General features: G+C 46.9%; 2 protein-coding genes across 15 annotated transcripts in view; both read left to right on the top strand.

Annotated features, from left to right (window-relative positions):
- Positions 1–13668, top strand: part of MYO9B (myosin IXB) — a 42184-nt gene extending 28516 nt beyond the window's left edge. For 7 of the 14 annotated variants that reach the window (XM_040086583.2, XM_040086582.2, XM_040086585.2 and 4 more), the window contains 22 exons: positions 181–303; positions 764–913; positions 1029–1195; positions 1747–2703; positions 3228–3294; positions 3649–3779; positions 4426–4583; positions 4692–4870; positions 5375–5473; positions 5971–6147; positions 6633–6674; positions 7212–7323; positions 7464–7534; positions 7993–8185; positions 8512–8640; positions 9221–9326; positions 9989–10120; positions 11061–11184; positions 11596–11643; positions 12115–12254; positions 12505–12632; positions 12781–13654. In XM_040086583.2, coding sequence (XP_039942517.1) covers positions 181–303; positions 764–913; positions 1029–1195; positions 1747–2703; positions 3228–3294; positions 3649–3779; positions 4426–4583; positions 4692–4870; positions 5375–5473; positions 5971–6147; positions 6633–6674; positions 7212–7323; positions 7464–7534; positions 7993–8185; positions 8512–8640; positions 9221–9326; positions 9989–10120; positions 11061–11184; positions 11596–11643; positions 12115–12254; positions 12505–12632; positions 12781–13217 — 3870 coding nt within the window. In that variant the 3' untranslated portion in view covers positions 13218–13654. Of the gene's footprint in view, positions 1–180; positions 304–763; positions 914–1028; positions 1196–1746; positions 2704–3227; positions 3295–3648; positions 3780–4425; positions 4584–4691; positions 4871–5374; positions 5474–5970; positions 6148–6632; positions 6675–7211; positions 7324–7463; positions 7535–7992; positions 8186–8511; positions 8641–9220; positions 9327–9988; positions 10121–11060; positions 11185–11595; positions 11644–12114; positions 12255–12504; positions 12645–12780 lie in introns of all 14 variants that reach the window. The other 7 variants (XM_040086589.2, XM_040086594.2, XM_040086580.1 and 4 more) reach the window with 5 other exon arrangements.
- A 512-nt stretch (positions 13669–14180) lies between these two features.
- On the top strand, positions 14181–19294 carry USE1 (unconventional SNARE in the ER 1). The gene is made up of 8 exons (XM_040086987.2): positions 14181–14318; positions 14478–14527; positions 15073–15151; positions 15650–15802; positions 16019–16037; positions 16724–16754; positions 16994–17156; positions 17371–19294. The coding sequence occupies exons 1-8, from the start codon at positions 14181–14183 to the stop codon at positions 17551–17553; spliced, it is 816 nt and encodes a 271-aa protein (XP_039942921.1). The 3' UTR covers positions 17554–19294.
- The last annotated feature ends 6688 nt before the right edge of the window (positions 19295–25982 follow it).

A 25982-nucleotide genomic window follows, 5' to 3' on the forward strand; every position in this document is an offset into this window, starting at 1 on the left:
CACGAGGCTGACTGTAAGCCTGCAGTTTACATGGAAATATGGCTCAGTTTGGAGTGAGAGGTAAGTATTTCAGATCCCTGTAGCTTAAGTGTTTTAAATAGATTTCTAGTTTAGAGCTAAAACTCTAAACTTGGGAGTTGCCTTCTAACTTTGGTCTCTTGCTGTCTCTGCTTTTTATAGGAATTCATCGACCAGTTTCAGGTGTTACTACCCAAAAATGCCAAAGCCTCCAAGGAAGACATTTGTGCTTATTTGAATAAACTAAAACTGAATGAAAACTACTATCAAATCGGGAAGACTAAGGTCTGTGAAACTTTCTGTAAGGCACTAAGAAACACTGCTGTACACTGCAAAATTCAGTGCAGTTCATTTACAAATGTTACTCTTGTCTGCTTTTTATATCTAAATTGGCCATTTTAACTCTTGCAAGTAATGACACAGAGGTTATACTTGACCCCTTGGTTTTGGTGCCAGCCTGGTTCCCTGTCATATAGATTGGGAAATCATTGCATTTGTCAAGCAGGTCAGTGTTTGCATTTTAGAAGGGTTCTGTGATTTGAAGGCTGCAAGGACAGGTGTAAGTTTTAGAATCTAAACTCTGAGATTTAAAAGGACTTTTGTTTTTTGGGCAAGCTGTCAGCCGGTAAGCTTTGGTGCAGTGGTACCAAACTATTACCTTTCCTGTTACCTTATCGTAGCTCCAGTGGGGGCTGAAAGGCTCCTTATTAACTGCTTCTTGATGAACTTTTCTTTAACTGAATAGGTTTTTATGAAAGAGGCTGAACGGCAGATACTACAGGATACACTACACAAAGAAGTGATCAGGAAAATCATCCTCCTTCAGAGCTGGGTCAGGATGGTTTTGGAAAGGAGGCGCTTTCTCAGGATGAGGCAGGCAGCTACAGTTTTACAGGTACCTTCAAGAATCGCCAACCTTATTTTCCTAACGACAACCAAACAAACTCTGTCATGTAACACTCCCCACCTCCAAGTGTCCCTCCCTCACTTCCAGAAACCTCCCTTTGCAGGCGTGCTGGCGCTCCCGCTGCGTCAGGATGGCTCTGCAGAGGAACAACGCTGCCATCGAGATCCAGGCGGCCTGGAGGGGGCACCGGCAGAGGAAACGCTTCCTGCAGCTCAGGAGGAGTGTTTGTCTCCTGCAGGCCCTGCTCAGGGGGTACCTGCAGCGTAAGAGGTAAAGGGAGGGATCAACGTGGCGTGAAAACATCCATTTCATCACCTGGCTTCACCTGCCAGATTGTGTGTTGGGGGGGCTTAGTAAACAGCTTGGGAAATTGTTGGCCAAGGAAGCTGTGGCTGCCCCTGGACCCCTGGAAGTGTCCAAGGCCAGGTTGGGTGGGGCTTGGAACACCCTGAGGTAGTGGAAGGTGTCCCTGCCCATGGCAGGGGAGTGGGAATGAGATGGTCTTTAAGGTCTCTCCCAACCCAAACCATTGTTTGAACTTTGTATGAATTTTGAGGTAGTTACTGCCATGCGATATTTCACTCAGTATCAAGTGGTCAGTGGAGTGTGGGCACTGGTAAGTGCTCAGCACCTGAGCTTTATTCAGCTGAGCTGCCCTGGTGCTGCCAGTCCTGACAAGCAGACACCTCCCTTCAGTCCCCCGGGACTGTAGCTGTAATTCGGGTCTGTATTGCTATTTGGGCTGCATTTCAGCAGTTGGTGGGGGTTTTGACCCCTGGGCATTTAAGGATTTGTGATTTCATATTAAAAATTCTTAACAGATACCAGAAAATTCTTCTAGAAAGGCAGAAAGCTGAAGAAAAGCAAAGAGAAATGCAGGAAGATAAAGACAAAGAGGATGATACGAGCAAGGATGAGCAGAGTGAGCCAGCAACAGATGAGCTGCCTGTGAAACACGAGTCAGAGCCAGATCAAGCTGTTGAGGGTGAAGACCAAGCTCAAAATGAACAAGCTGAAAACCTGAGCTCGTCTGAGAAAGCCACGTTGCCCCAGAAGCACACGACGGAGGGCTCCGAGAAGGTAACAAACAGCCGGGAGAAGCGGGAATCCCGTCGGCAGAGGGGGCTGCAACACAACGACTTGCAGAACAAGCATGTGCTCCTGTCCTTTGAAGGACCAGCTGCATTGTGCCTCGAGGAGCACACTGTTTCTGAAGAGGCCCTGGAAACTTCTCCAGAGCCCAAGAAGGAGCACAGATCCACAGCACAAGAAGGTGACGTCCTTCAGGGAAGCGGTGAGGGAGAGAAAAGTCCAAGCGAAGAAAAAGCTCTTTCAGACATTCCACCATCAAGTGAGATAAAAGAAAGTGGTTCTGTTCCTGAGCACCCACTTGAATCAGAAGCAGAGAACACGGCAGCTGACAGAACAAAAACACAAGGGAACCAAAATAACCAAATAAAAGGCAGCCAAAGTTTTACCTGCCCTGCAAGGCCGACAGATCTTGCGCTGAGTGTTCGTAACACGCTGTCTGCTACTGGCAGCTTTCAGGGCCCTGCTGACTGCTGGGCAGATAAAAACAGGCGGCAGAGGGCAGCCAAAGACCTGGACAGCCCCACTTCTTCTGCAATCCAGAGATACGTGGATGACCCAGAGAAGCTAAAGTACAAGAGAGAGAAGTGGAAAGGGAAGAGACAGTCTGATGCTGGCCAGAATGATGTGCTGAGTCAGTCTTTGGATGGAAGGATACGTGTGGATAAATCTCCTCAGGATCAGCTAGAGTAAGGGCAGCTTCCTTTCTTTCACTTCACAGAAAACAGATGTCTATAATGTTTAAAAATCGGTGGAGAACTCCTGAGAGCCTGTACATTTGGGCCATGCTGTGGGAGCAAATGGAGTTGTGAACAACTCCTGCTTTTCCTTGGCTCCCCGTCCTGCAGTGAATCTGTATGGGCAGAATGTTTCCAGAAGCTTACAAAAGATGCAAAGCCTGCCTGGCTGTATTAAAAGGAAGTCAGGGCATTAGTTGAAAGAGTGTCTGGAGTTTATTTTCATGTGTCTTTTACCCATTGAAAACAAGGTTTTAGTGACCTGCAGCTTGCAGGCATCATCCCTCTGATATGGCAGGAAATCTGACACTCCCATGCTTTTTCACTTCTCCAGCACATTTTACATTTAAAAGTAAATTGCAAAGGCTGATCGGGGTTCTGACTCAGATGTAGTGGGAATATGTGGGTTATTTAAAAGATGTGAAGAGGCCACTGACTTTATTAAAATATGTATTTTGAAACTCATCTTACTACAGGAAGAAGGGGAGTTCAGCTTCGTTAAGTGACCTCTCAACACTGGCCCAAACTGTTGCCATGAACCAGGTACTGATGCTATTGTGCATATTTATATTTAATTATCATTGTTTATAAATATTAAAAGGTTGTGAATAATTGTCTGTAGTGTGTTTCTGTGTTCCTTCAGGCTGATTTTCTTTTTGCTTGATACCCATATAAAAACATTCATCAGGAAATATTATACAGTAATTTGAAAACCTAATTTTTAATAAATGGATCTTTGATCAAAGCATTAAATATACTTGGCTCTTGTATTAGAAAGCTAATATCTATTGGGTAAAGTGTTTTGATAAGCAAACTTCACCATTCTCGTTTTTAAAACCATTTAAAGAATCTAGGTCACTCAAAAAGCCCTTTTTTGACTCCTTCTCTCTCCTGTAGCAATCACCAGATCCAGTTGAAGAAGAAAAAGGCAACAAGAAATACCCTGTGCAGAAGAAGCCCAGTGACCACTTCCCTACCTCGGACACGGCTGTTCCCATGCAGGCAGCGAGTCAGCAAGGGGATGCCAAGTATGGGCTGTGTGTGTGACTGGCCTGTCTTTGAGAAAATGAAAAAAAAAAGAGATTTTCCATTGGTTCTGGAGTTGGGCACCTTGAGACTGTGATTGTGGAGAGGCACAAGTTGGCATCAGCTGCATGAGTGACTGTGTCGCTGCTTCATGTTGCTCTGAGCGTGATATCTGACCCTGCTGAGGAACAGATTCTCTGCTTCTTGCATAACACTTTCTGTGAACTGGCTCTTTTTAAAATAAGAACCAACTTACAGCTGGGATTAAAGGTTCATGTAGTGTAATACAACACCAAGAGAAAAGCTGAAGAACCCAGCAAGCATATAATGCTGCTTCCCTGGCCTGCTCCAGCCTCGGGCATTCTGCAGCCCAGGCACTTCCTTAGCCAGAAGTGATGTTTTGGATATGTGAGGTGTTGTCAGTGTGTGCTGAAGTTAGTGCTCTGATCTTGTAAACACCAGAAAGTCTGGGAGTGCTTTCACATTGTCTTTCCTTTTTTTTGTGCCGCTCAGTTTTTCTGCAGGTTGGGCCTTGAATATTCCCCCTAGTTGTGAGTCCTGTTGTGGGTTATTGTTAAGAGCCTGTTCTTGTGGCAGAGCCAGCTTCTATTACTAATGGGACAGACTTGTATCTGCTTTTGTATTCAGGTCTGCTTTCAAAAGCCCTTTGCGTAGACTTTTGGGGAAAAAGCCAGACAAGAAAATTGCTAAGGAGAGTTCTGATGTGATTGAGGAAGGAGACGGCCTCTCCCTCGTGTCCTGTGTCCTCTTTACAGACACAGGAGGAACCCAGAAAGTTTCAGAAGGTGAGTTTGGTGATTTAACCCTCAGCACAGTTCGTCTTTTCTGCGAGGAAACAAACGCTGCAGAATTCCCTCCCTGTGCTTAAATGTACAAATCCATTTCTCTGGCAGGTTCTTCGGGGCAGGCAGGCCGGCCCCAGGCCGGGAAGGAGAGCAGCAAAGCAAAGAAGAACAGAACCATAAAGATCAGCAAGATCTCGAGCGTGTCCCAGGACTGGCGCGCCTCCGTGGTCCGGGAGATTGCGAACGCCAATGAGCTGAAACACCTGGATGAGTTCCTCCTAAACAAGGTGAAAGGCTCCCAGCCGTGATAAAATTCAAGTCTTTGTTTACTCTTTGTGTAGAATTTTAAAGCCTGCTGGTCTAGGTGCGGGTTTGTGTTATAATATTGTTATCTATAATTTTGTTATACTTACAAAGCATAAGAGAATTGATTGGATGGTTTGACTTGAGTTAGATCTGCATTAGGACCCTTCCTGTTGTTTTCCTTGAGTTGCTGAATGCATAATATTGCATTAAATACAATACAGGGCGTTCATGTTAGTTCTTTGTTTACAAATAAGTGGGCAGCAGAACCTGTATTAAAAAAAAAACAGCGAGAGTTGTAAATAAAGAGAGAGTTCTCTGAAGCCAGACTACCTGACTCTCCTGTTTTGTATCAGCAGTGCAGTGCATTAAAAAGATGTTTTAAATAATTGAAATGGCCACAAATGGCTAAGCCCAGGCACTGAAGCTTAACTCTGTTCAGATGTTCTTTTTTTAACAAAATCTGATGCAGATGTATTTTTTTCTAGATCAATGACTTACGCTCCCAGAAGTCTGGTGTTGAATGTTTGTTTTTTGAAGCCACAGAGAAGTTCAGAGGAAACATCAAGACCATGTACTCTGCTCCTGTAAGTAGTAAGTCTCAATAAAGGAAAGTTGGCAGGCAATAAATGAATTGAGTGTGCAGGTTTAAGGCTTGGCCTGCAGCTCTTCAACAAAGCAATTCTCAGCATAGAATTCAGAGCTGAATGTTAGACTCATTTTACAGTTCTGATGTAATCTCAAGCAGCCTGCTTTGTTTTCCTTTTCTCATTCACTCAGCCATAAATTTATTTTTAGAAATGGATGGATTTTGCTGTCTTCAGCCTCTTAATGTTGCTGTATTTAAACACCAAAGAGAGGAGCCAACAGCTTTTCCAATATTCTTCTGACACTGCTTTGTGTCAGCCAAGTGCTGTTGGACAGTGCAGGAGGAAAGTGTGTGAACTTGTTTCTGTCATGGGCTGTTATCTTTGACTTTGATCATGGCTGTGCTTTTTCACCTCTGAACTTAAGTACATGAAAATATGAAACTGTCTCAACAGCATCAAAAAGGAATGTCTGACAAGTATTTTTCCTTCTTTAGAATGGACAAATCCATGTTGGCTATAAAGATCTGGTGGAAAATTACCAGCTCCTAGTTACAAACCTGGCCAAAAAAAGGGAAGAGAAAGAAGTCAAGCTGGTTTTGAATCTCTTTCTATCCCTTCTGGATGAATTCATCAGAGGCTATACAAAGAAAGAGGAATCTGAGCAGCCCAAGGTATGAAAGTTATTCTGTTACTGATTTATGGGATGGTGAAACACTGCTGCTCCCTTAACATAAGGGACCTGTGTTACCTCAGAAACCTTTTCCATGGCATTCTTTATTATTTGGGAAACGCTTGCCATACACACATTATGTATGCAACAAATTCTGATTGCTGATACACCTTTATGGCATTGTTAATTTTTTAACTTAATATGTTCAGAATCTGAAAGTGTGCATTTTCTTTGGTGAAAACATAGGAGTTCTCTGGAGGTTTGAGAGATGGAGTTGCTTTGTCATCAGGCAGTGAGCTCAGTTGGTTTTTAGGAAGTTGATAGTGTGAGCCCAGACAACCCTCAAGCCAAGCTGAAGCTGCAGGATAGGGTCTCGAATGTCTGGAGGTGAAGTAAAGTCTGGGAAACTCAATAGGGGAAAAAAAAAAAAGAAGAACGGAATGTTTGAACTTCAAAGACTAAGGCCAGTTTTGTTTCCTGCTGCAGCAAACCAAAGCCCAGAAGAAGAAACGGAAACAAGATCGTGCAGTAAGTGCTTTCTTCTTGCAATAATCCAAGACTTCAGGTGCACTCACAGAGCACAAACACCCTTTGAAGAGCTTGATTTTGTACTGACATTCTGGTTTGTTTTGCATGCTCGTTCACTTAACTCCTTTATGAAGATGTGACAATGTGAAACTGGTTTTCACAACGTAGAGGTCTTGCTCATGCAGTGATAGCTGGTACTCAAGCATTTTCTTGCTTGTCCGTAGCTTCTTTTAGAGTCTAAAGGCTTTCTCAAGCATAGGCTGCTTGAAAGAAAACAGCTACTAAATATTAATAACAAAACTATAGCTCTTTTATTGTACTGATGAACTTTAAGGCAGCAAGTCAATTAGGGAATGTTCCAGCAAACCTAACTGCCTTAATATAGGGTGAAATTTGGTTTCAGGGTGAAAGCTTTCAGCTGTAATTGTAAAATAAAAGGTGGAAATCTGAGATAGCGTAGATGGGTTTATTACAAATAATAATAATACTTTTTAAAAGGCAAGAAGGATTCACTGGTTCCTCGCTGTCTCTCACCAGATTGAAGAGCACAACGGCCACGTGTTCACAAACTACCAAGTGAGCATCCGGCAGTCGTGTGAGCACTGCTCCTCCTACATCTGGCCCATGGAGAAGGCCTGTCTGTGCAGTGGTGAGTGAACACACCTCAGGTGTGCAGGCTGCTTGTAACTGGCTGCTACAGGTGAACAGCCCTTAGAGAAAGGGGGGAGTTCAAGATGCAAAGTGTTTCGGTGTGATTTGGATGCTTGTAACAATTGCTCCTTTCTCTAGTTTGCAAGCTGACTTGTCACAAGAAGTGCATGTCCAAAATCCAGAGCAGCTGTACCTCCTGTGGGAAAAAGGTAACGCCTGTGGATCTGGGATGGGGTTCTGTGGTACCAGAAGTGGTGCATGCAAAATGCTGCCTTTATTTCTCAGTAAATGAACAGTGAGTGTCCAGGCACTGACCAAAAATTGCTGAAACAGCTCTCTCTTCTGTCTGCAGTCAGAGAGGGGCCCTGCACTTGCAGAAACAGAGCATTCTCCTAGGAGATGATGCTTGAGCTAATTTAGGAACCCTTCCAGAGTGTGTGTGCAGTGTTGGCCAAACTGATAAAGAAATCCTGCAGTGTGAGCCGTAAAGGCTCTTCATTGCTGCAGCTCAGGAAATCTGCCTTATGACCAAAGGCGTGTAGCAAGCCAGAATACAACACTCAGCTTTAGTTTCTGGAAGCATAAGGTAGTTGTAGCAGGAAGCCATGGCATTTTGTAGCTTGGGGAAGGGGAATTCACAGTGGGGTCCCTCCTGTGCCAACCGCAGAGCGAGCAGGACGCGGAGCCGCGGCACTTCGGGGTGTGCGTGAGCGCCCTGACCAGCGAGAGGAACTCGGTGCCCGTGGTCATGGAGAAGCTGCTGGAGTACGTGGAGATGCACGGGCTCTACACGGAAGGCATCTACAGGAAATCAGGATCAGCAAATCGCATGAAGGAGCTGAAGCAGTTGCTGCAAGAAGGTCGGGCAGTGTTGTCCACCCTTTGCACTTCATTGCGTGATATCAGTTTTCCCTGCAATTCTCTTCTATCTGAAAGTATCTGTCACTTCTTAGTGTTTAAAAACAGCTTTTTGCTCACTGTGCAGGCTGCATTTTTCTTTTTTTTTTTTTGTCTGCCAAAAGCTGTTTAGTACCTTTAAATTACTATCTTTTGCCTGTTTTTAACTTCTGAATTGATATTTGGATTCTGTGAACAGAAGTTTTGAATGTTTCTTATCTTATTTCAATGGGGTCTCCTTGTGTGCATCAAAGGAATAAACTCCTCTAAATAAAACATTTCTTTCCAGACCCAAACTCAGTGAAGCTGGAGAATTACCCTATTCACACCATCACAGGGATCCTTAAGCAGTGGCTGAGGGAATTGCCAGACCCACTAATGACCTCGGCACAGTACAATGATTTTCTCAGAGCTGTAGGTAGGTTTTAAAACCATTCTTTAAACATTTCTTCTTTAACTCATGGTGTCCTTGGGAAAAGAAGTTCTTAAGCTGCTCATGCTGACTAAACAGCTCCTTCCAGTGTACTTACAACAATGATTTCAGGCATTTTACATAAAACACTTTCCAGGGAATTTCTCCTCTAGCTTACTTGATCTTGCTTCAGGGTTCTTTTTCTATTTTTAATGTATCACTTACAGCTGCTCTTTCTAAAAACTGTATAAGCACGTGAATAAGTTTTCTTTTGGGCAGGGTTTTCCTTGTTATTCTGAACCAGATCTGGATGTACAGGTACTTTAAATCCCTGGATTCTTTTAACTTCAGTGAGATTAAGGCACCCTAGACAGTGTTGGAGGTCTTAGTGTGTCACCTGATGATTGCTAACAGCAGCAGCATCTGAAAATGCAGGATAATTGCAGTGCCATGAGGGGTACTTTACCATTCAGTTATAACAGTTGCTAAATGAAATGACAGTAAAACTTAGCAGAATTTAGGATTTTTTAGCTTTCCACTAGCCTTGCACAGCAATTACAATCTTGTGTTTTCTCCCTTTGTGCAGAACTGCCAGAGAAACAGGAGCAACTCTGTGCCATTTACAGTGTCCTGGAGCAGCTCCCACAAGCAAATCATAATACCTTGGAACGACTCATCTTCCATCTTGTCAAGTAAGGAGTTTAATTTCTTCATTTGTAGAGAAACTGATCCTGAATGTTTCTTGGAAGCTTTCTAAAGTCTTAAACACCTTTAGTTGTCAGTGTAGGGATTTTGCTAGTTTAGAAATTAAAGAATTGAAGCTGGTAGTTGCGCTCACAAACAGGTGTGTGTTTACTTCCACCACCTGGTGTAGAACAGGTAAGAACAACTTTGAAGACAAGATAGGTTTCAAAACCTTGGTGAATCATCTGAGCACCAGGATTTAGACAGAGAGGCTTGTAGTGAACTGAGGATAAACATATGCAAGTCCCAGGAGAAGGGATAAATGGTGCTGGTGAAGGGGCTGCTCTTACCCAAGGAACCTGGGGACTTCCCAAGCAGCTCTCCGAACATGGGCAGCTGGAATTTTTGAGAAGTTGCTGAATCACCAGACATACTTTTGAGAGGCTACCAGACTAGCTTAACCTGGGTGACTCCCTGATCCTTTGATACATGAAGTGTTGTCTACTTAGTAGTACAAGATAATTGTAAAGCTTCTTCGGACTGCTGTACGTACTGAGTGTCCAAGAGGCCTCCTTACATATTATTTGGGAACTTTGGCAAGGTGTGATCAGGGTGTTTGTATTCTAGCAAGGGCAGCTCAAAATCTCTTTCCCTGGATGTTGAATTTCAGAGTGGCTTTAATAGAAGATGTGAACCGCATGTCCCCCAATGCCTTGGCCATCGTATTTGCTCCGTGCCTCTTGCGCTGTCCTGATACCTCTGACCCCCTGACCAGCATGAAGGATGTTTCAAAAACAACCATGTAAGTTTTGCCAGTCTGAGGAGAAGCAGTGTTTTGGAATGGGATGGAAGGTCCGTACCACTACCTGTATTTGTTACAACTTTATTCGTATCAAGATGAGAAGCTGAGGTTCAGGAGTTGTTGACTTCTAGCTCTGCCAGTGCTGCCAATTCATACATGCCTCTCAGACCTTCCACCTGTCTCCATTTTACTGAGCATAAAGTAGGATGATCTATAAGTCTTAACTATCAGATTTCTGTTTTACATCAAGATAATCTATTTTTCAGGGGGCTTGTACCCTAATCATCTATTTTGCTGAGATACAAGGCATAATAAACAATATGATATAGAATTAAGCTGTCTCCTGCATACTTGCAATCCCCTGATTATCTCTTCTGCATTGTTCTTTGAATTGAAGAAGGTTCTGTCCTTGACCCTCTCTGTCCTCCTCACCCTCCAGCAACTCTGGCTGTGAGAGCCCCTCACCATCCTCACTGCATGGCTGGCCTTGCCTCTGCCTCCAATGAAAACAGAGTTTGAAAAATGACAGCTTTTTGTAACTTCTTACTGACCCCTGGGGACATAGAGGTGGAGAAGGGCAGTTGCAGGCTCGTTGTGTCTCTGCCAGCCTGTGCCAGCACAGGGACAACAGGTAGAAGCAGCAGGAGCTGTTGGCAGCCGTGGTAATGTCTGTCTGCTCACCACTGTGTAGAGCCAGCATGGGAGGCTCTGGTGATCCCGGGAGGAACTTGTGCCATTACCTGTCCCCAGTAGCTGTCCTGTTGTGCCTGCTGTGTTGGACTCCTCACCCCGTTAGCGTGCAGTGCTGCTGTGGTCGCACTCCCGCCACGTGTGCGTGTGACAAACACCCCCAGGCCGGGAGCAGCAGCCCATCCCACCGTGGTTGTTTCAGAACCTTCATGGTATGAGGCAGCTCAATAAGCTCTTGCCTTTCTCACAGGTGTGTGGAGATGCTCATAAAGGAGCAGATAAGGAAGTACAAGATAAAAATGGAAGAAATCAATCAGCTGGAAGCAGCAGAGAGCTTCGCTTTCCGACGGCTCTCATTGCTTCGGCAGAACACGGTAAGCGTTGAAATAAAACACCAACTTCTTGGGGAGGGAGTGCTACTTATCCTGTCCATCCATTCAGTGAGTCAAAATCAGTTGGGGAAAAAACAACTGTCCAAAGCTGTAGGTAGGAGCTAAAAACAGCTGCACTGAAGTTCTGATAAATGAAGGGTGCAGGGGTGGGAATCTGCTTTTGTACTGGTCAGAATCTATTCCTGCGTATTTCTTTCTGTCAGTTGAACAAAGATTGAGTGTCTGACATGGCAAAAGAGTTCCTTCACTCCAGAGGTGGCTGGTTTGCACAAATACACTGCATTTTAGGAGGGAAAATACTCTTACTCTGTTTTTGTTGTACTGATTAATACAAAACAAACTGTGTCTGATCAGAGGCTGCATATAGTGAATTTGGTTTCCATCTCTCTCTAGCTCTGGCCTATAAAACTTGGGTTCTCTTCCCCTTATGAGGGGAAACTGGTATGTACAACTGCCGGGCTCCAGTGCATGGGTTTTTCTTGTGGCACTCTTGCATGACTAAAATACTTACACGGGTTGTAACTCAGTTTTAGACACTCTTTTGAACAATCAGGACTGCATGTACTGGTGCAACTTCCTCCCCACACTGCATGCAGAGCTGCTGGTGTGTTCTGTCATCACCTGGTATTTTATAGACACCGTATGTAACTTACATTGTAATAATATTACTCATTAAGTGACTACTAAAACTAAGCTGAGCCTGACAGATCAAACAAAGGTAACAAGATCCTGGAAGTCAGGTGAATAGGAAATTTTCTTTTACTTTTTGAAACATTTGTATGGATAACTAACAGCTCTTCATCAATTCCATCAGCCTTTCCTTTGACCTACTCATTTGTCTTCCACTCTGAAACTTGGGATGGGTGTAGATGCTTGTGACTGACAAGTGTTACGTGTGAATCTGTCTTGCAGAGTAAAAGCTCTCAGGTCAAAGGAAATGACAGTGGCACCTCAGAGCTGGACTCGGTGCATGAAGAGGAGGACGTTTCTGAAGCCAACAACCGGGAGAAGGAGATTCTCATCGATCGTATACAGTCAATAAAAGAAGAAAAGTAAGTCCCCCCTTACCTGGTCAGGCCTTTGCACTTGGAGGCAACACAGGTGGTAAAGCAGGATACCTTTTGTCCAAAAGGATCTAACTCTGTTCTGTAGGCCTTTATGAGGGCAAAAAGGAAAATACAAAGCACTAGCTGAGAGAAAATACCATGAGCATTAATAGTTAATGACTACATGCTTTACCTCTGAACATGAGCTGCATAAAGGTGCTTGTGTCAGAGGTGCTGCAGCCTGTGTTTGATGCAGGGAGGACATCACTTACCGCTTACCTGAGCTTGACCAGCGAGGCTCTGACGAGGAAAACGTGGACTCAGAGACCTCTGCGAGCACAGAGAGCCTGCTGGAGGACAAACCAGGCCGGATGGATACCGAAGGTCAGTATTAAGGTAGTAAGTGCTTTTTTTTATTCTACATCTTTCACTGCACACAGCCAGGTGACCAAACATTATCTGGTCACAGTGGCTCGTATCAAGTTACATTTTAGGCTTGCTGTCAGTCTCTAAGTATCTTATTTCTTTAAAGCAATTATTGGATTACATTGCCGTGCTCAGAGCTCCAGCATGCCTGCCAAAGACATTTGCAAAGTGCCTTCTCTCCCACAAACCTCTTCAGATTCTTACTCTGCATCCCTGGCTTCAAGGCGCAGATACTCTTTAACACTGTCCAAGATTAAAGTGCCCCGTCGAACTCCAGTGATGCCAACAGCAAACATAAAACTTCCTCCCGGCATGTTCAAATGTACAGAATCCCAGGAGGAGATTTTCGCTAAGGAAGAGTCTCAGATGGTGCAGTGGAGGGAGCAGCCAGCGAGGCGGACTGACAGCATCCACTCTGTGTACGTTGCACAAGGGTCTGCACTGGCCCACGCTCAGGAACTCGGGGATGAATATGAACCCACAGCAAAACTCAAACGCAGGTTCTCGGACCCTTACTCTCACATTCCCTGTGTGGAGAAGTGAAATTCTTCAGCACTCTGGACTCTTCTTGAAGTTGACCACAGCTTTGGCTTTAACCCTTTGAAGGCTGTGAACTTGTTCATGGTCTTTTAAGTGGCTGCGGGAAAGGCAGCCCGGAAATGAACAGTACTGTAAGGGTTAAGCAAGGTTGTTTAAAGCAAATATTCTCCACTTTAACTTAAAACCTTGCAAAGACAGTAAAGCTTAATGTTGGATAAAATACATGGGTTGAGTGTGCAGGAAACAAGACCCTCAGTCCGCTGCCGTGCCTTTTCCATTTGCCTTACAATGGACTCTCATGGGACCAACAGTGAGTTTAGGTCAATGTGTGTTGCCTTAATGTTTTGTATGATTTTATGACAATTTTCTCTACGGTTTACAGAACTGTTAATGTGGTAATAGCCTTAACTGAGACCAATGTGTATAAAAACGTTTATTAAAACATTGCACTTTTAAAAAATACATGTCATATTTCATCGATGTCTGTCTAACAAGCAATTTATTCCAAAGGAAGCCTTTAATCGGTTACTGCTTTTATGAAGTACTGACAAAGGACGAGGAAAAGGAAAGCGCTAATGCGGCCGTGGTGTCACAGGGGAGGATTTTGGTGCTCCTGGAGCAAAGGCGGACCTCCCGTGCTGGGTGTGCTGTGCGGAGCCGCCTCAGCTCTGTGCGGGGACACACCCGCGGCCGAGCTGCGCTCCTCCATCGGCGCCTCGAAACCGCGGCCGTGCCCCGGCCCCTCACGGCGCTGCGCCACGTTGGAGTGAGGGAAGAGCTCAGCTCGGCCACAACAACCACCACAGCGCTGCCGCGGTGGCGCCGACCCGCAGCTGCCTCTGTGCCCGTGTGCGGGCGTTGGGTTTGGGGTAGCTCGGAGGAGGTTTTTTGTTTTTTTTTTTAAATAAACCGGGGCGGTAACGGCCCGCCCGGCGCTTCCCGCCCCTCCCTGCGCCCCGCCCCAAGATGGCGCCCGGCGCTGAGGAGAGTTCCGGTGCCGCCATGGCCGCGACGCGGCTGGAGCTGAACCTGATGCGGCTCCTGAGCCGGTGCGAGGCGCTGGCGGCGGAGCGGCGGGACCCCGAGGAGTGGCGGCTGGAGAAGGTGAGGCCGCCGTGCTCCTCCCGCCCCTCTGCCCCGCAGCACCGCGTCCGGGGCCTCGGTAACCGAGACGGGGAGCGCTGTGGTGTTAAACTCACAGCCTTGGCCAGACCGGCTGTTTCTCCTTAATGCTGTCGTTTCAAGTGTTGTTTTTGCCTTCAGTATGTGGCTGCTCTGGAGGACATGCTCCGGGAGCTGAAGAAGCAGTCCAGGTGAGCGCTCTGAGCCCCTGGGTGCCTGCTGTGGGTTTGTACTTCAGGGAACACGCCTTGAGGGTGTGCCGGGGGAGGTTTAGGTTGAATACCAGGAAACGTTCATTCACTGAAACAGTGGTTAAGCATTGGAACGAGGTGCCCAGGAAAGTGATGGAGTCACTGTCCCTGGAAGTGTTCAGAAAGAGAGCAGATGTGGCACTTTGCAATATGGTTTAATGGGAATTCAGTCGAGGATTGGACTTGATGACCTTGGAGGTCTTTTCCAACATTAATGACACTTTGATTCGATAATCTCTTACCTGTAAGTCAGCCATACCCACAAACGCCACGGCAGTGTGTGCTTCCCTGTGGAAACACCTGTGCCCTGAGCCCTCCCTGCCTTGGAAAAGGTGATTTGCAGAGGGTTGCAAGTGTGTTCCCAACCTGAGGCTATTTCTACTTCTTTGAAGAACCGTGAAGGGTTTTTAAAAACATCTGTTTGAAAAGTAGAACAGTAGAAAAGGCTGGTAATTTTTCATCTTATTATCTTTCAATTCCAATAGCAAGCCAGCCCCAGAACTGCTGAATGAATACTCTCGCAAAGTGGACTTCCTAAAGGGACTCTTAGAAGCTGAAAAATTGGTAAGATCTGCTAGTTCAGCTTGAAAAGACTCCAATATTCTGTGTTTATATTAATCTATTGCCTGGTTCCTATGCTTACTTTTATCTTGCATCTCAACAGGTGTTAAAATCTTATTAGGCACTCCTTGTAAAAGCTTGAATAAATATAGTGGATTAATATTTTGTCAAAAGGTGATATTGCATGAAACTTCTTTTCAAAAGCAAAGTATACGTTGCCTACATCCTTTCCACTCCTTTGCTGTGAGATGCAAGGTCAGGTGCTGTTCCCAGTCCTGACACCTCTCAGGGATGGTCCCAGGTGCACCTGGAGAGCTGTGAAGTGCCAATAAGCTGGTTTTTAGTCAGTGAGGTGCACTCAGTGCTGCTCTTTGGGCTGACTTCACTGTTAGGAAGCAGCTGTGGGATCGCACCCCTGTCCTTGTGGGTCGCACCCCAGGTGCCTCACACTGCACAGTGTCAAATCCATGACTGCTCCCTGCTTCTCCCCACTGCCCACAGTCTTCATCGACGGAAAAGGCTCTGGCAAACCAGTTCCTGGCCCCTGGGCGCACCCCGACGACAGCCAAGGAGAGAACCCCGGCCACCAAAACCGTCCACCTGCAGACCAAGGCGCGGTGCACGGGCCAGATGAGGAGCGAGCTGCTCGGCACAGTACGTTCAGTGCTGCTGCTGCTTTGCTGACTTACAGATTGTCCTGCTTGTGTTCAGCTGCCTCGGGTAGCTGTGTCTCAGAAGTGTTCTGGGCTGGGTGGGAACTCACTTCTTTATCTCTAAATCCTGGGCATGGGCGCTCTGCCAGGCCTCCAGGGCTGTCCTTTATCACTGAGCCTTTGTAATTTGCTGGTTTGCTTCTCTTTCTCCTTCCAGGACCCCCTGGCTACTGATGGTAAGTTTGATCTGTTGTTTCCTCTGAGTAGTCAACCTGAGTCTTACAGGGAGGGAAAGAAAGAGGTCAGGTGTTCAAGATTTCCCAAAGTGTACTTTGAATTTAGTGCCTCACTTCTTTTCAAGGCAGCAGATTTTTAAGACAAACTAACCCAAAAACCCTGACAGATGAAAGCAGAAGTGTTGTTATCAATGGTGGCAGGGAATTGCAGGAAGCTCTTTCTGTAGCATTCATGCAGAAACAGACATTCTAATTACAGAATTAGCAGGGGCAATTTATTGTTGCTCCTGTTCCCTTCAGCTCCGAGCAAACCATGTGATCCTGGGTGCTTTTGAGTAGGTGTTGTTCAGTTCCTCTGGAATACACAGCCATGTTATTCACGTAGGGAACTGGGAGGAATTAATTTGAGGTTTCCATGGCTACTGTTAGAGCAGCTGGAGCTGGGCCAAGCTAACGTGTCCTGAAAGAACACCGAGACACATGCCCTCAGGGATGTGATTCAGCTGGGGTTTTTCCTCTCTTTAGATTTTGGGTGTCCTCTTTTCCCTGCAGAAAGCAGGATTTGACACCCATATTCCTTGGGGTAGAGGCTAAGTAGGATTTGGATATCCAAAAATCCCTTACAGGAGAATTGTTTCTTCAGGGAATTTTTAACATGTTGAACACTTTTTTATTTTTTTTTCCAGATTCTGAGGAGTTGAACATAAGGAAGAGAAAGTAAGTCAGAATTTCTCGTTCCAGTGCTCAGTGCTTTGGGAACTGTTTTCCCAATGACCTTTAAAACCTAGATATGCTTTAAATTGGGTGAAGTGTCTGCTCACAAAAACCAGAATATAGTGGCTTCAGCTGACTCCATGGGCCTTGTTGTCGTGTAGAGATGTAAAACCTGGGGAAAACGTGTGAGATTGACCCACAAGGAAGTATAAATCCCTTTTCTTTCCCTTGTGCTCCTGCAGAGGCCTCACATCAGACGAGAAGCAGTCGGCAGTGGAGCTGGATGCCGTGCTGCAGCACCACCAGGACATGCAGGAGAAGCTGGCTGAGGAAATGCTCAGCTTGGCTCGCAGCCTCAAAAACAACACTCTGGCTGCCCAGAACGTGATCAAACAGGACAACCAGGTAGCGCATGTTGAGCTGTGACCCCTCAGTTTTGCAACCCACAAGGTTCAAGTGCTGATTTCTTGTGTGAAATCCTGTAGCTCGATTCCAGGTGGGATTGGAGGGGAGAGACTGGGGGTAATACCTGCCTGGAGTTGAACCTTTTCTCTCTTGGAGGAAGCTGCCAGACCTGGCAGCTGTGAGGCTGACACTGTTTGCTCTCTTTGCTCCACAGACACTGTCACACTCCCTCAGGATGGCAGACCAGAACTTCGAGAAGCTCAAGGACGAATCCGACCGCCTGGAACAGCACGCCAAGAAATCCGTCAACTGGCTGCTGTGGATAATGTTAATTGTAGTTTGTTTTATATTCATCAGCATGATTCTCTTCATCAGGATCTTCCCCAAACTGAAATGATTCTGTTTCATTTTATTTAAAGCTGCCTGCAGTGTAGTGGGAAAGCTCAGCTGGTGTGAGAACTGTCACAATGTCCTTAAAAAGGCTGTCCAACCTGGAGGGTTTCCACACTTGGATACTTGTTTACTTGGTGGCTGTTGTTGCCTCTTGAGGGGAGAGCTGAAGTGACTGAGAATTTACACTGAGCTGCTAACAAGTTCTTTAGTGGATAAATACAGTCATTTTTAATGTGGTTGTGACAAATGTTATGACTCCTAAAATGCATTTAGTTGATACAAATTTAAATAACAGTTGAAGTCTTACACTCTTTCTTGTCTTCACAGCTTTTCTGTACTGACCTAGGAGCTTGCTGCCAACAGGATATTTAATTTCAGTTCTGTACATACACAGCTGCAGGTGTACGAAGAGAATTCTGTTGTTCAGGTGCTTGCCTGGCTCAGGTTCAGAGTATCAACAGGTAAAACTCTTCTCAGGCTCACCTTTTTCCCAGATGGGCATTTGGGACTTCAGGCTTTACTGTTTTCTCCAGTTTAGACTTACTGCAGGACTGGAGTTGCTTTCTGTGCAGTGTTTGCTTCCCTTTTGTGAGTGCAAATGTTCTCACTTCTCATTGTTGTGTTGATGCCGTTGCATGAAGGAAACACCGTGACCCTGCCACCCTCCAACTGTACACACAGTGCTGCAGGTGGCACAGACCTCACCTGTGCAAACACACTTGCACGGGAAGATGAGGGCAAAGGAAGGTGGTGTCTTCAAAAGGGAAATTATAATTTAAAAAATGTTCAGCCTTTCTTTTTGAGCAAATTATTCCTGTTAAATGTAGCCTTAGGAGTTCACTAAAATAAAACAGAGAAGAAGTAAACTCATATTTTTAAAACACTGCTGCTGCTAGAAGAACTTGGAGAGTGCAGTAAGGCAGGGTTTGTGTGACAGCCTGAGAGTGTCTGTAGGTGCTTGTGGTAAGGTGAAAGCAAACCCTCGTGCATCCCTGCAGTCAGTGCTCGGGTGTGTCCCGTGGAGCAGCGGAGGGGCAGCAGGTGACCTGTGCTTTGGTCTGGAACCAAACCATGGGGTGCTCCAGGCCTGGCTGCTGATCCCAACTGCCCCAGGACAGGGGATGCTGGGGGAAGAGCTGGTTGTCACTCTTGGGTTCTTAGGAACATCCAGCTTTGCTTTGAGCACATCCCAAAGCACCAGGCTGTGTGTCAGAGCTGTGCTCTCTCCTGTGCAAACCCATCTCTGGTAATGGAGACAGTTAACATTTTTTACACAAAGTATTTCTGTTCATTTAACACCACGTTTGCAATGTAGTATGCCACTCGCTCATGGATTATCAAATGAGTAATTAATATTATGAGGTACAGCTTTTAATTCCAGCTACTCAGATATCTATGATATTCTCCTGTTTGACTTACCTTGAATTTAGAGAAATTTACAGTTGTAGCAACCAATTTATGGGCGTTTCTACTTTTCCCAGTTGTTTTCCTTCTTCTGTATGTCACGTTTGACATTTCACTGTGCTTCATTAGTCAATGCTGTGTCACCAAATTATTTTTCAATTCTAGTTGTTTACTACTTTCCCTGCAGGCATTTCAGTGCTGAGCTCTTCTCTCAGAGGCTGAATGTGATGCTGGAATGGTTTTTGTGTGTGAGATTTTGGGATGCAACATTAATGCTTAATCATCCCTAACATTGTCCTCTTTATTACTTGAAATAAATTATTTTTTGATAGCTTGCAAAAGATTTGGTGCATCATTGCAGACAAGTTTAAAACTGAATTTTGCTATCAGCAAAATGGGTTGCCTATAACTTTTTGGCAGTTATAAATTAGGAAATTTTTGATTGGAAAGACATGAAAGGGAGCTGCTAGTGATAGCTTGTCTCCAAGAAAACATTCACCCCTCCACGTCACAGGTACTGATTTACAAAGAAGCCTGCAAGGAGTGAGTTCAGAAACCACTTAACTTTTGACCATTGACATTTCATGGGTGTTTGTTATTTTGAATGAACGGCCAGGAGTGAACCCTGTAACACCTTTTGTTATCTCCAGCGGCCGTTGAGCGCTGAGCCTCTGCTTCCTGGGGCTTCTCTCCCAGGTGGGAGAATGTTCCCTTCTTCCTCCAGCCCAACGGAGGCACTGCCTCAGCAACCCCTGAGTTGTTGTCTTTGCTTTTCTCGAGTTCATTTAGCAGTTGGAGTCATTCAACACCACTTTGAAGATGGGAGCTGGTGCTATTTAGAATAAACAATGACTAAGGGCTTTGTGACATTTCCCAGATGAATGACAGTTTTTATTTTTGGCTGACCCGTGGGGGGTGGTGGATGCTCTGCTGCTCCAGCCCTCAGCTCCATTTTGTGGCACAGGGCTCTGTGCATCTCTCCACAGAGTAACATGTATAGAATATGTATAGAAACGGCCTTCTGTGAGAGTTGCTTAACTTTCCCAAAAGCTTGGGAAATCCAGATGGGGAGATGTTTATCAGGCACAGGGCTGGGCCTTGCTTGGCTTCTTGGCAAACTACCTGCACTGAGACAGCAAGGAACATTAAACCAAACGCCTTTTGGAGGCTTGGGTCACATCAGGCCAGTGGGTGCAGCGATTGGAGTCTGGCAGCAGCAGTGACTCTGGGTCAGGCTAAGCTCTTCTGGCAAACACCTTGGTGGCAGAGGCTCTGTGTGTTACGGTGCTCAGCGTTCAGCAGTGTCCTCTCACAGCCAGGTGGGATGTGCTGCAAGGATCCTCCACAGGCTCTGGGTGAGGGTACAGGAGTGGCAGGAGCAGAACGCCGCGTACAATGGCTCCTGTGACTGGGCGCTCCCAGGTTTGGAGCACGTGTTCCCTTGGGTTTGCTTTGCACTTTGTGCATCAGACTTGAGAGGCTGTGAGCAGCTTCCCCAAACTGGCAGCTCTTCTGCCAAAAGCGAACATCCTGTAAAGAGTGAAAAGGAGGGAATGGGCAGAGCAGGGTTCTGCTCCCAGTTGTTCCCTGTGTGACACCAAATGTCACCTCCCTTCTCGCTGTCTGCTGCAAACCTGCCATGAAGCCTCAGGACTGAGTCTTAGGATTTGTAGTTGCGATCTAGATTCTTTTATGAAAGAAACTGTGTTCCCAAGGAGGGTGGGCAGGCCCTGGCACAGGGTGCCCAGAGCAGCTGTGGCTGCTCCTGAATCCCTGGAAGTGTCCAAGGATGGGATGGGGCTTGGAGCATATGGGAATAGTGGAAGGTGTCCCTGCCATGGCAGGGGTGGGAATGGAATGGGCTTTAAGGTGCTTCCAACCCAAACCATTCTGTGATTCTGTGAATCATAAAAACTGTAATGACAGCACTAGAGCAGCTCAGAGCAGATACTCAAATATTGTTGTCTGCAGCAGAATTCTCGATGTAATTCCCAAATCCTGGGGCCCGGCATGGGGCTGGCTGGGAGCTCCTGTCCTGACCTGCCCCACTGCTGGGAATCCGTGTGCACTCGCCGTGTGTCCCACTGAACGGGAGTGACATTAAACGCCAACGGCGCTAAATCAATACCACCTGTCACATGATGCCACCGTGACATTTCTGGCATGAGCGCTCCCTCTAATAGGGGCTGGAAGTGGGAAGCAGCAGCAGTTAGTGAATAATGGATCAGATACGCCTGATTTGTAACATTTACAGAGGGAGGGCGTGTCTCCCAGCGACAGAACAAACCGGTTATCAAACGGGAACTGGGAGTTCTGGCTCGTCCAAAACGCAAACCCTGAGCGGTGCAGAGCACAGGGCCAGGGTTTGTGAACCCCTGGTGCTGCCCAGAGCGTCAGCAATCCCTCCAAATTAGACTCTGGATCAACAAAAACAGGCATTAGTGTCAGGAAAGAACCAAAGAAGGAGGGGCTGGGAGTGAGCTGGGATCAGAACTGGTGTAGCCGGTGGCTGGGATGGAACCCGGCCGTGCTGGGGGCAGTGACGCGGCTGCGGCCACTGCCCGGCACGAGGTGGCTGATGGAGAACAGGGAGCCTGGCAACAGGTTGTGCAAAACACACCTGGGGCTGCCTGAGGTGAGAGGGACAAGCTCTAGGGAAGTATGGAGGGTGAGGAGGCTCAGGGGGCTGAAGGCCACATCTGTCTGGCTGTCTCACATCTGGGCCCTGCTCGCCAGACCCAGGTTGGGAATGCTGACAGTGCTTTGGTTTTTTCAAGTTGAAAACTTTGATGCTGAATGAGAACAAAAATATTCTGACGAGGAATTAAAAATAAGTCGAATATTACATCTGCCTCTGTGACACCCAAAAATCAAACTGCACAAAACCAGAAACTGGACCAAAAAAAGCTAAAATGAGGCAGTGCTGCAGTTGGCCATGAAGAGCTGGAATTTGCATCCTTCATCTCCAGGGTTTTTTGACCTGCATGTAGCAGAGAGATGCCCTCTGCCATTTTCACCCTGGCCAAAATTTGTATTTGCTCAAGTAACAATAGAATTCTCCAGAAGGATCTGACAGTGTTTCCTGTTTCAACAGTAAAAAGCTGAGAATTCTGTCCTTAGCACATAAAGTGACCGGATCTCCATCCTCTGAGCCCTCTCACTGAGAAAAGTCACTTATCGGATTTGGTGTGGACGGAAGGAAGGGTAAGAAAGGAACTCTGTCAATCCATGACGTGAAATATTTTATATTAAGAGATTTGGCAAAGGGTTTTATGTGACTCTAAACAGGATGAGATAATTTTCCAAGGTCAGCTCTCCTGTACTCTCAGTTTTGGGTTTAGTCACAGAGAAGTCAATCCCGTAAACCTCCGCAGCAACATCCTGCCAGTGATGCAGAGACTTGGCTGTTGTTGGCTTCAACAGCAGCTCTGCTGCATCTTCAAAGGGCAGGAGGCTGCATAACGTGCAAGTTGCCTGGTGAGAAATGTGTGAGCAGGAAAGAGTGCCTGGCAAATCAATGAAAACAGAGCAACCTGAGCCATGGGGTAACTCTGCACCCAGGCAGTTGCAACTTGTTGTTAAGAGAAGGCCACAGTGAACTGGTGGAGCAGAACATGGGAATCCTGACCCCAGCTCAGCCTCCAGGCTGCTGTCTGGCTTTGGATCCTGAAGTGGTTTTCAGGCAGTTTAGTTCTCAAAACAGAATTGGTACCAATGAACCTTCTTGGTGAGTCAGCTGCTCTAAAGCTCCTTTTGGGCACACAGTTTGTGTTCCTTCACTATTCCCAGCCTGGTTAATTAGTGAGGAACTTTAATTTATATGGCTAAAGACACAGCCTAAAACCCACCCATGTGTTCCAGCAGATAGAGAAAAAGATATATTTGGTTTTCAAGGTGTGAAGCTCTCAGCAAGCTCCATGTGTTGGTGGTTGGGAGCTGAGCTGGGTTCTCTCTCCACAGACACTTGTGACGGTGCAAGGATGTCACTGCTGCAACGTTCAAGCTGCTTTACAAAGTCACTGTCCACACGTGTTGATGCAAATGTGGTTCCTGCTCCAGGGATGGGCTTCCAAGGCCTTCAGTTGTGAGCAGCATTGATCTGGAGGAGGGGGCTGCAGGGAAGTTGGTACTCTTAGGTTGGTGTGATGTGGAGGCATCTGCAGGACAGAGGAGTAAACTTTGGACAAGGGATGGAGGGACAGGACACAGGGAATGGCTCCCACTGCCAGAGGGCAGAGCTGGATGGGATTTGGGAAGCTGTGAGGGTGGGCAGGCCCTGGCACAGGGTGCCCAGAGCAGCTGTGGCTGCCCCTGGATCCCTGGCAGTGCCCAAGGCCAGGCTGGACAGGGCTGGGAGCAGTCTGGGGCAGTGGGAGGTGTCCCTGCCATGGCAAGGGGTGGGAATGGAATGGTCTCTAAGGCCCCTTCTGACCCAATCATTCCATGACTGAAGTAAGAAATAGATCAAACCAACACCAATAAGTCTTTGCAAGGTAAATCAGATAGATACAGTCTATTGCAAGTCTCTCTGTACTCATTTTCTTAAGAGGATTCAGATCTGAACCCCCATGGTCTGTGACTGTCACAGTTCATAGCAGACATTTACCCCTGCTTATTTCCAAGTTATTTTAACTAAACCACGAAACATCAGTAGTGGAGAGAAAGAAATAGGACTGTTGCCAATATTTAATATATCAAACTGATGATTTTAGTAGCTTCTTGAATCAGGAATTAAAGAAAAGCCTGCATTGCAGCTATTAGGAAAAAAAAAAAAAAAGAAAAAAGAAGAGTAAGCAGGTGTTGGCTTAGTTTCTAAGCGCCCACATTGCTCCTGTTGGTTTATCTGATTGCAAACCAAGTGCACTGTAGCGTGATGAATATGTAGCAGTGAATGTATGGGAAAGATGCTGGAAAGGTTGCACCCTGATGTTCTTAATCAGTAATTAGAAACTAAAAATAGTATTTTAAGGAAAGATAATAAATCTGTAGCCTTTAATCCTCACGTGACAATGTGTAAGCTGATATCATTATTACATGAAAGGCAATGAGAACATAAGTAAGTAACCAAGAGCAGGTTGCTGTTACAGTATAAATTCCACTCAGCCCGAGCTGTCCAGGTGATGTTTGGCTCTGTCTGTTCTATGCAAAGTCTACAGTCATAAAGCAGGTTAATTTGCAAGCGGAGAATGCATACTTTAGTTGTTTATTTCCATTCCTTAACTGCCCTTTACTTCCTGAAGCAGTCTGGAATGAGTGGGGTTCCAAGTTTCTCTGCACTCATCAGCTCAAGGCAGCAGCGTGGATTTGGGAAAAAAAGGACAGGAATGGGGGAAATGCCTTCCCATGACTGTTGTGGTGCACCAGTGGGCTGAATCAACAGCTCCTGGGCCGTGCAGACACACATCTGCTGTGCTGATGACAGAGAAAGCATCCCCACTTAAAGCAGAGCCTTTCATCTCTGCATTTAAATAGTCTGCAAATGCCAAGTTATTGTTGCACAGGTACCATCCCAGCTAATCCTGCTTATGCTGGTGGAATCAGGCCTCCAGCCTTACCCTGTCCCACAGGGAAAGCTCAAACAACGTCAGGGGGTGAATCAGGGGCTGAATCACACCGTGATTTCACTGACCAGCCCTCTCATTCACACCGTGTCGTATCCCTGGGACAACTGCAGTGATTCTTTACCTGGAAAAGCAGTGCAAAGTATTTTAAATAGGGTAAACTCATAGTGTAATTCAATGTCGAGACAAAGGGACTGAGGCACAGTGACCTGCTGGTCACCACTGGCCTGGCCAGGGGCCCTTAATGTCATGCAGAAAGGAGAGATCTGTTGTAAGCTAAAGATGGTGGGATAAAAATTTTAAAGAATGTCTATTTGCCAAGCTTTTTTGAATTTAAAAAAGGCTTTATTCCAGCAGTTTATAACTAATTTGTCTCGCAGAAATGGCTGAAAGCAAGAGCCAGATAAAATTACTGGAAGTTGCCAGGAAACGTACTGTCATGGCTTAGCGTGAGTGCAGCACAGAGATGATTAAAAAGGCACCAAATGGTGAATCCCACTGGAAAAAGAACCAGAAATCTGCAATGGCTCTTTGGGTTCTGTGATACTGAAAGCAGCGGCAGTGCTAGATGGTATCCTCATCCCAAACTCTGTCCAGCTGTGCAGCAGTGCATCCTTTCTGAGAGGAGGAGGAGGGACACGGGCACGGCCAGGGCAGCAGCCCCACTCTCAACCCAGGCTGTCAGCACTGGGGACAGAGAGACAGAATCCCAGAATGGTTTGGGTTGGAAGGGTCCCTTGGGGACCATCTCGTTCTACCCCTGCCATGGTACCAGAGACACCTTCCACTGTCCCAGGCTGCTCCAAGCCCTGTCCAACCTGGCCTTGGACATTGCCAGGGATCCAGGGGCAGCCACAGCTGTGCCAGGGCTTCACCACCCTCCCAGTAAAATTATTTCCCCTAATCTCTAACCTAACCCTAGTCTCCTTGCATTTGAACCCACAGCGAGGTGAGGCTGCCCAACTCCTGCGTTTCACTCGCTGGACGCTACCGAGGCCACAGCGGCTCCTCGGGCAGCGCCAGCAGGGCTCGGAGGCGGCCTGGATGGGTGGGAGTGTGGGCGGATAGCAGGCTGGACGGACGGATGGATGCATGGATGGATGGATGGACGAACGGACGGACGGACGGATGATAGGCGGCTGGGTGCCGCCGCCGCCTCTGCCGCTGCTCCTCCCCCGGCCCGTCCCGTCCCGTGCCCGCGCTCCGCGCCGCCTCTTGCGGCCGCCCCGCTCGGCTCGCAGCTGACGGGGGCAGCCCCTTGTTTACTGGCCGGGGCGCCGCCGCCAGCCCGGCCTGCGCTGGAAGGGGCCGCCGGGCCGGGGCCGACACCGCGGGCAGGGAGGGGCCCGGCGCTATAAAGGGGCTCCGCGGGGGCTCCACCGGCGATGCTCGGCCGGGCCCGGCCCCCGCGCCCGCCCCGCGGGCTCTGATTCGCGCCGGGCGGCGGCGGCCGCGGCAGCGGCGCGGG

The sequence above is a fragment of the Hirundo rustica genome, chromosome 26 (genome assembly GCF_015227805.2).
Source record: "Hirundo rustica isolate bHirRus1 chromosome 26, bHirRus1.pri.v3, whole genome shotgun sequence".
NCBI classification, from domain to species: Eukaryota; Metazoa; Chordata; class Aves; order Passeriformes; family Hirundinidae; genus Hirundo; species Hirundo rustica.

Coding starts and splice junctions, on each gene's coding strand:
- USE1 (XM_040086987.2), top strand. CDS start 14,181: ATGGCGCCCGGCGCTGAGGAGAGTTCCGGTGCCGCCATGGCCGCGACG. Junction 14,319..14,477: donor AGGAGTGGCGGCTGGAGAAG/GTGAGGCCGCCG, acceptor TTTTGCCTTCAG/TATGTGGCTGCTCTGGAGGA. Junction 17,157..17,370: donor TGATCAAACAGGACAACCAG/GTAGCGCATGTT, acceptor TTTGCTCCACAG/ACACTGTCACACTCCCTCAG.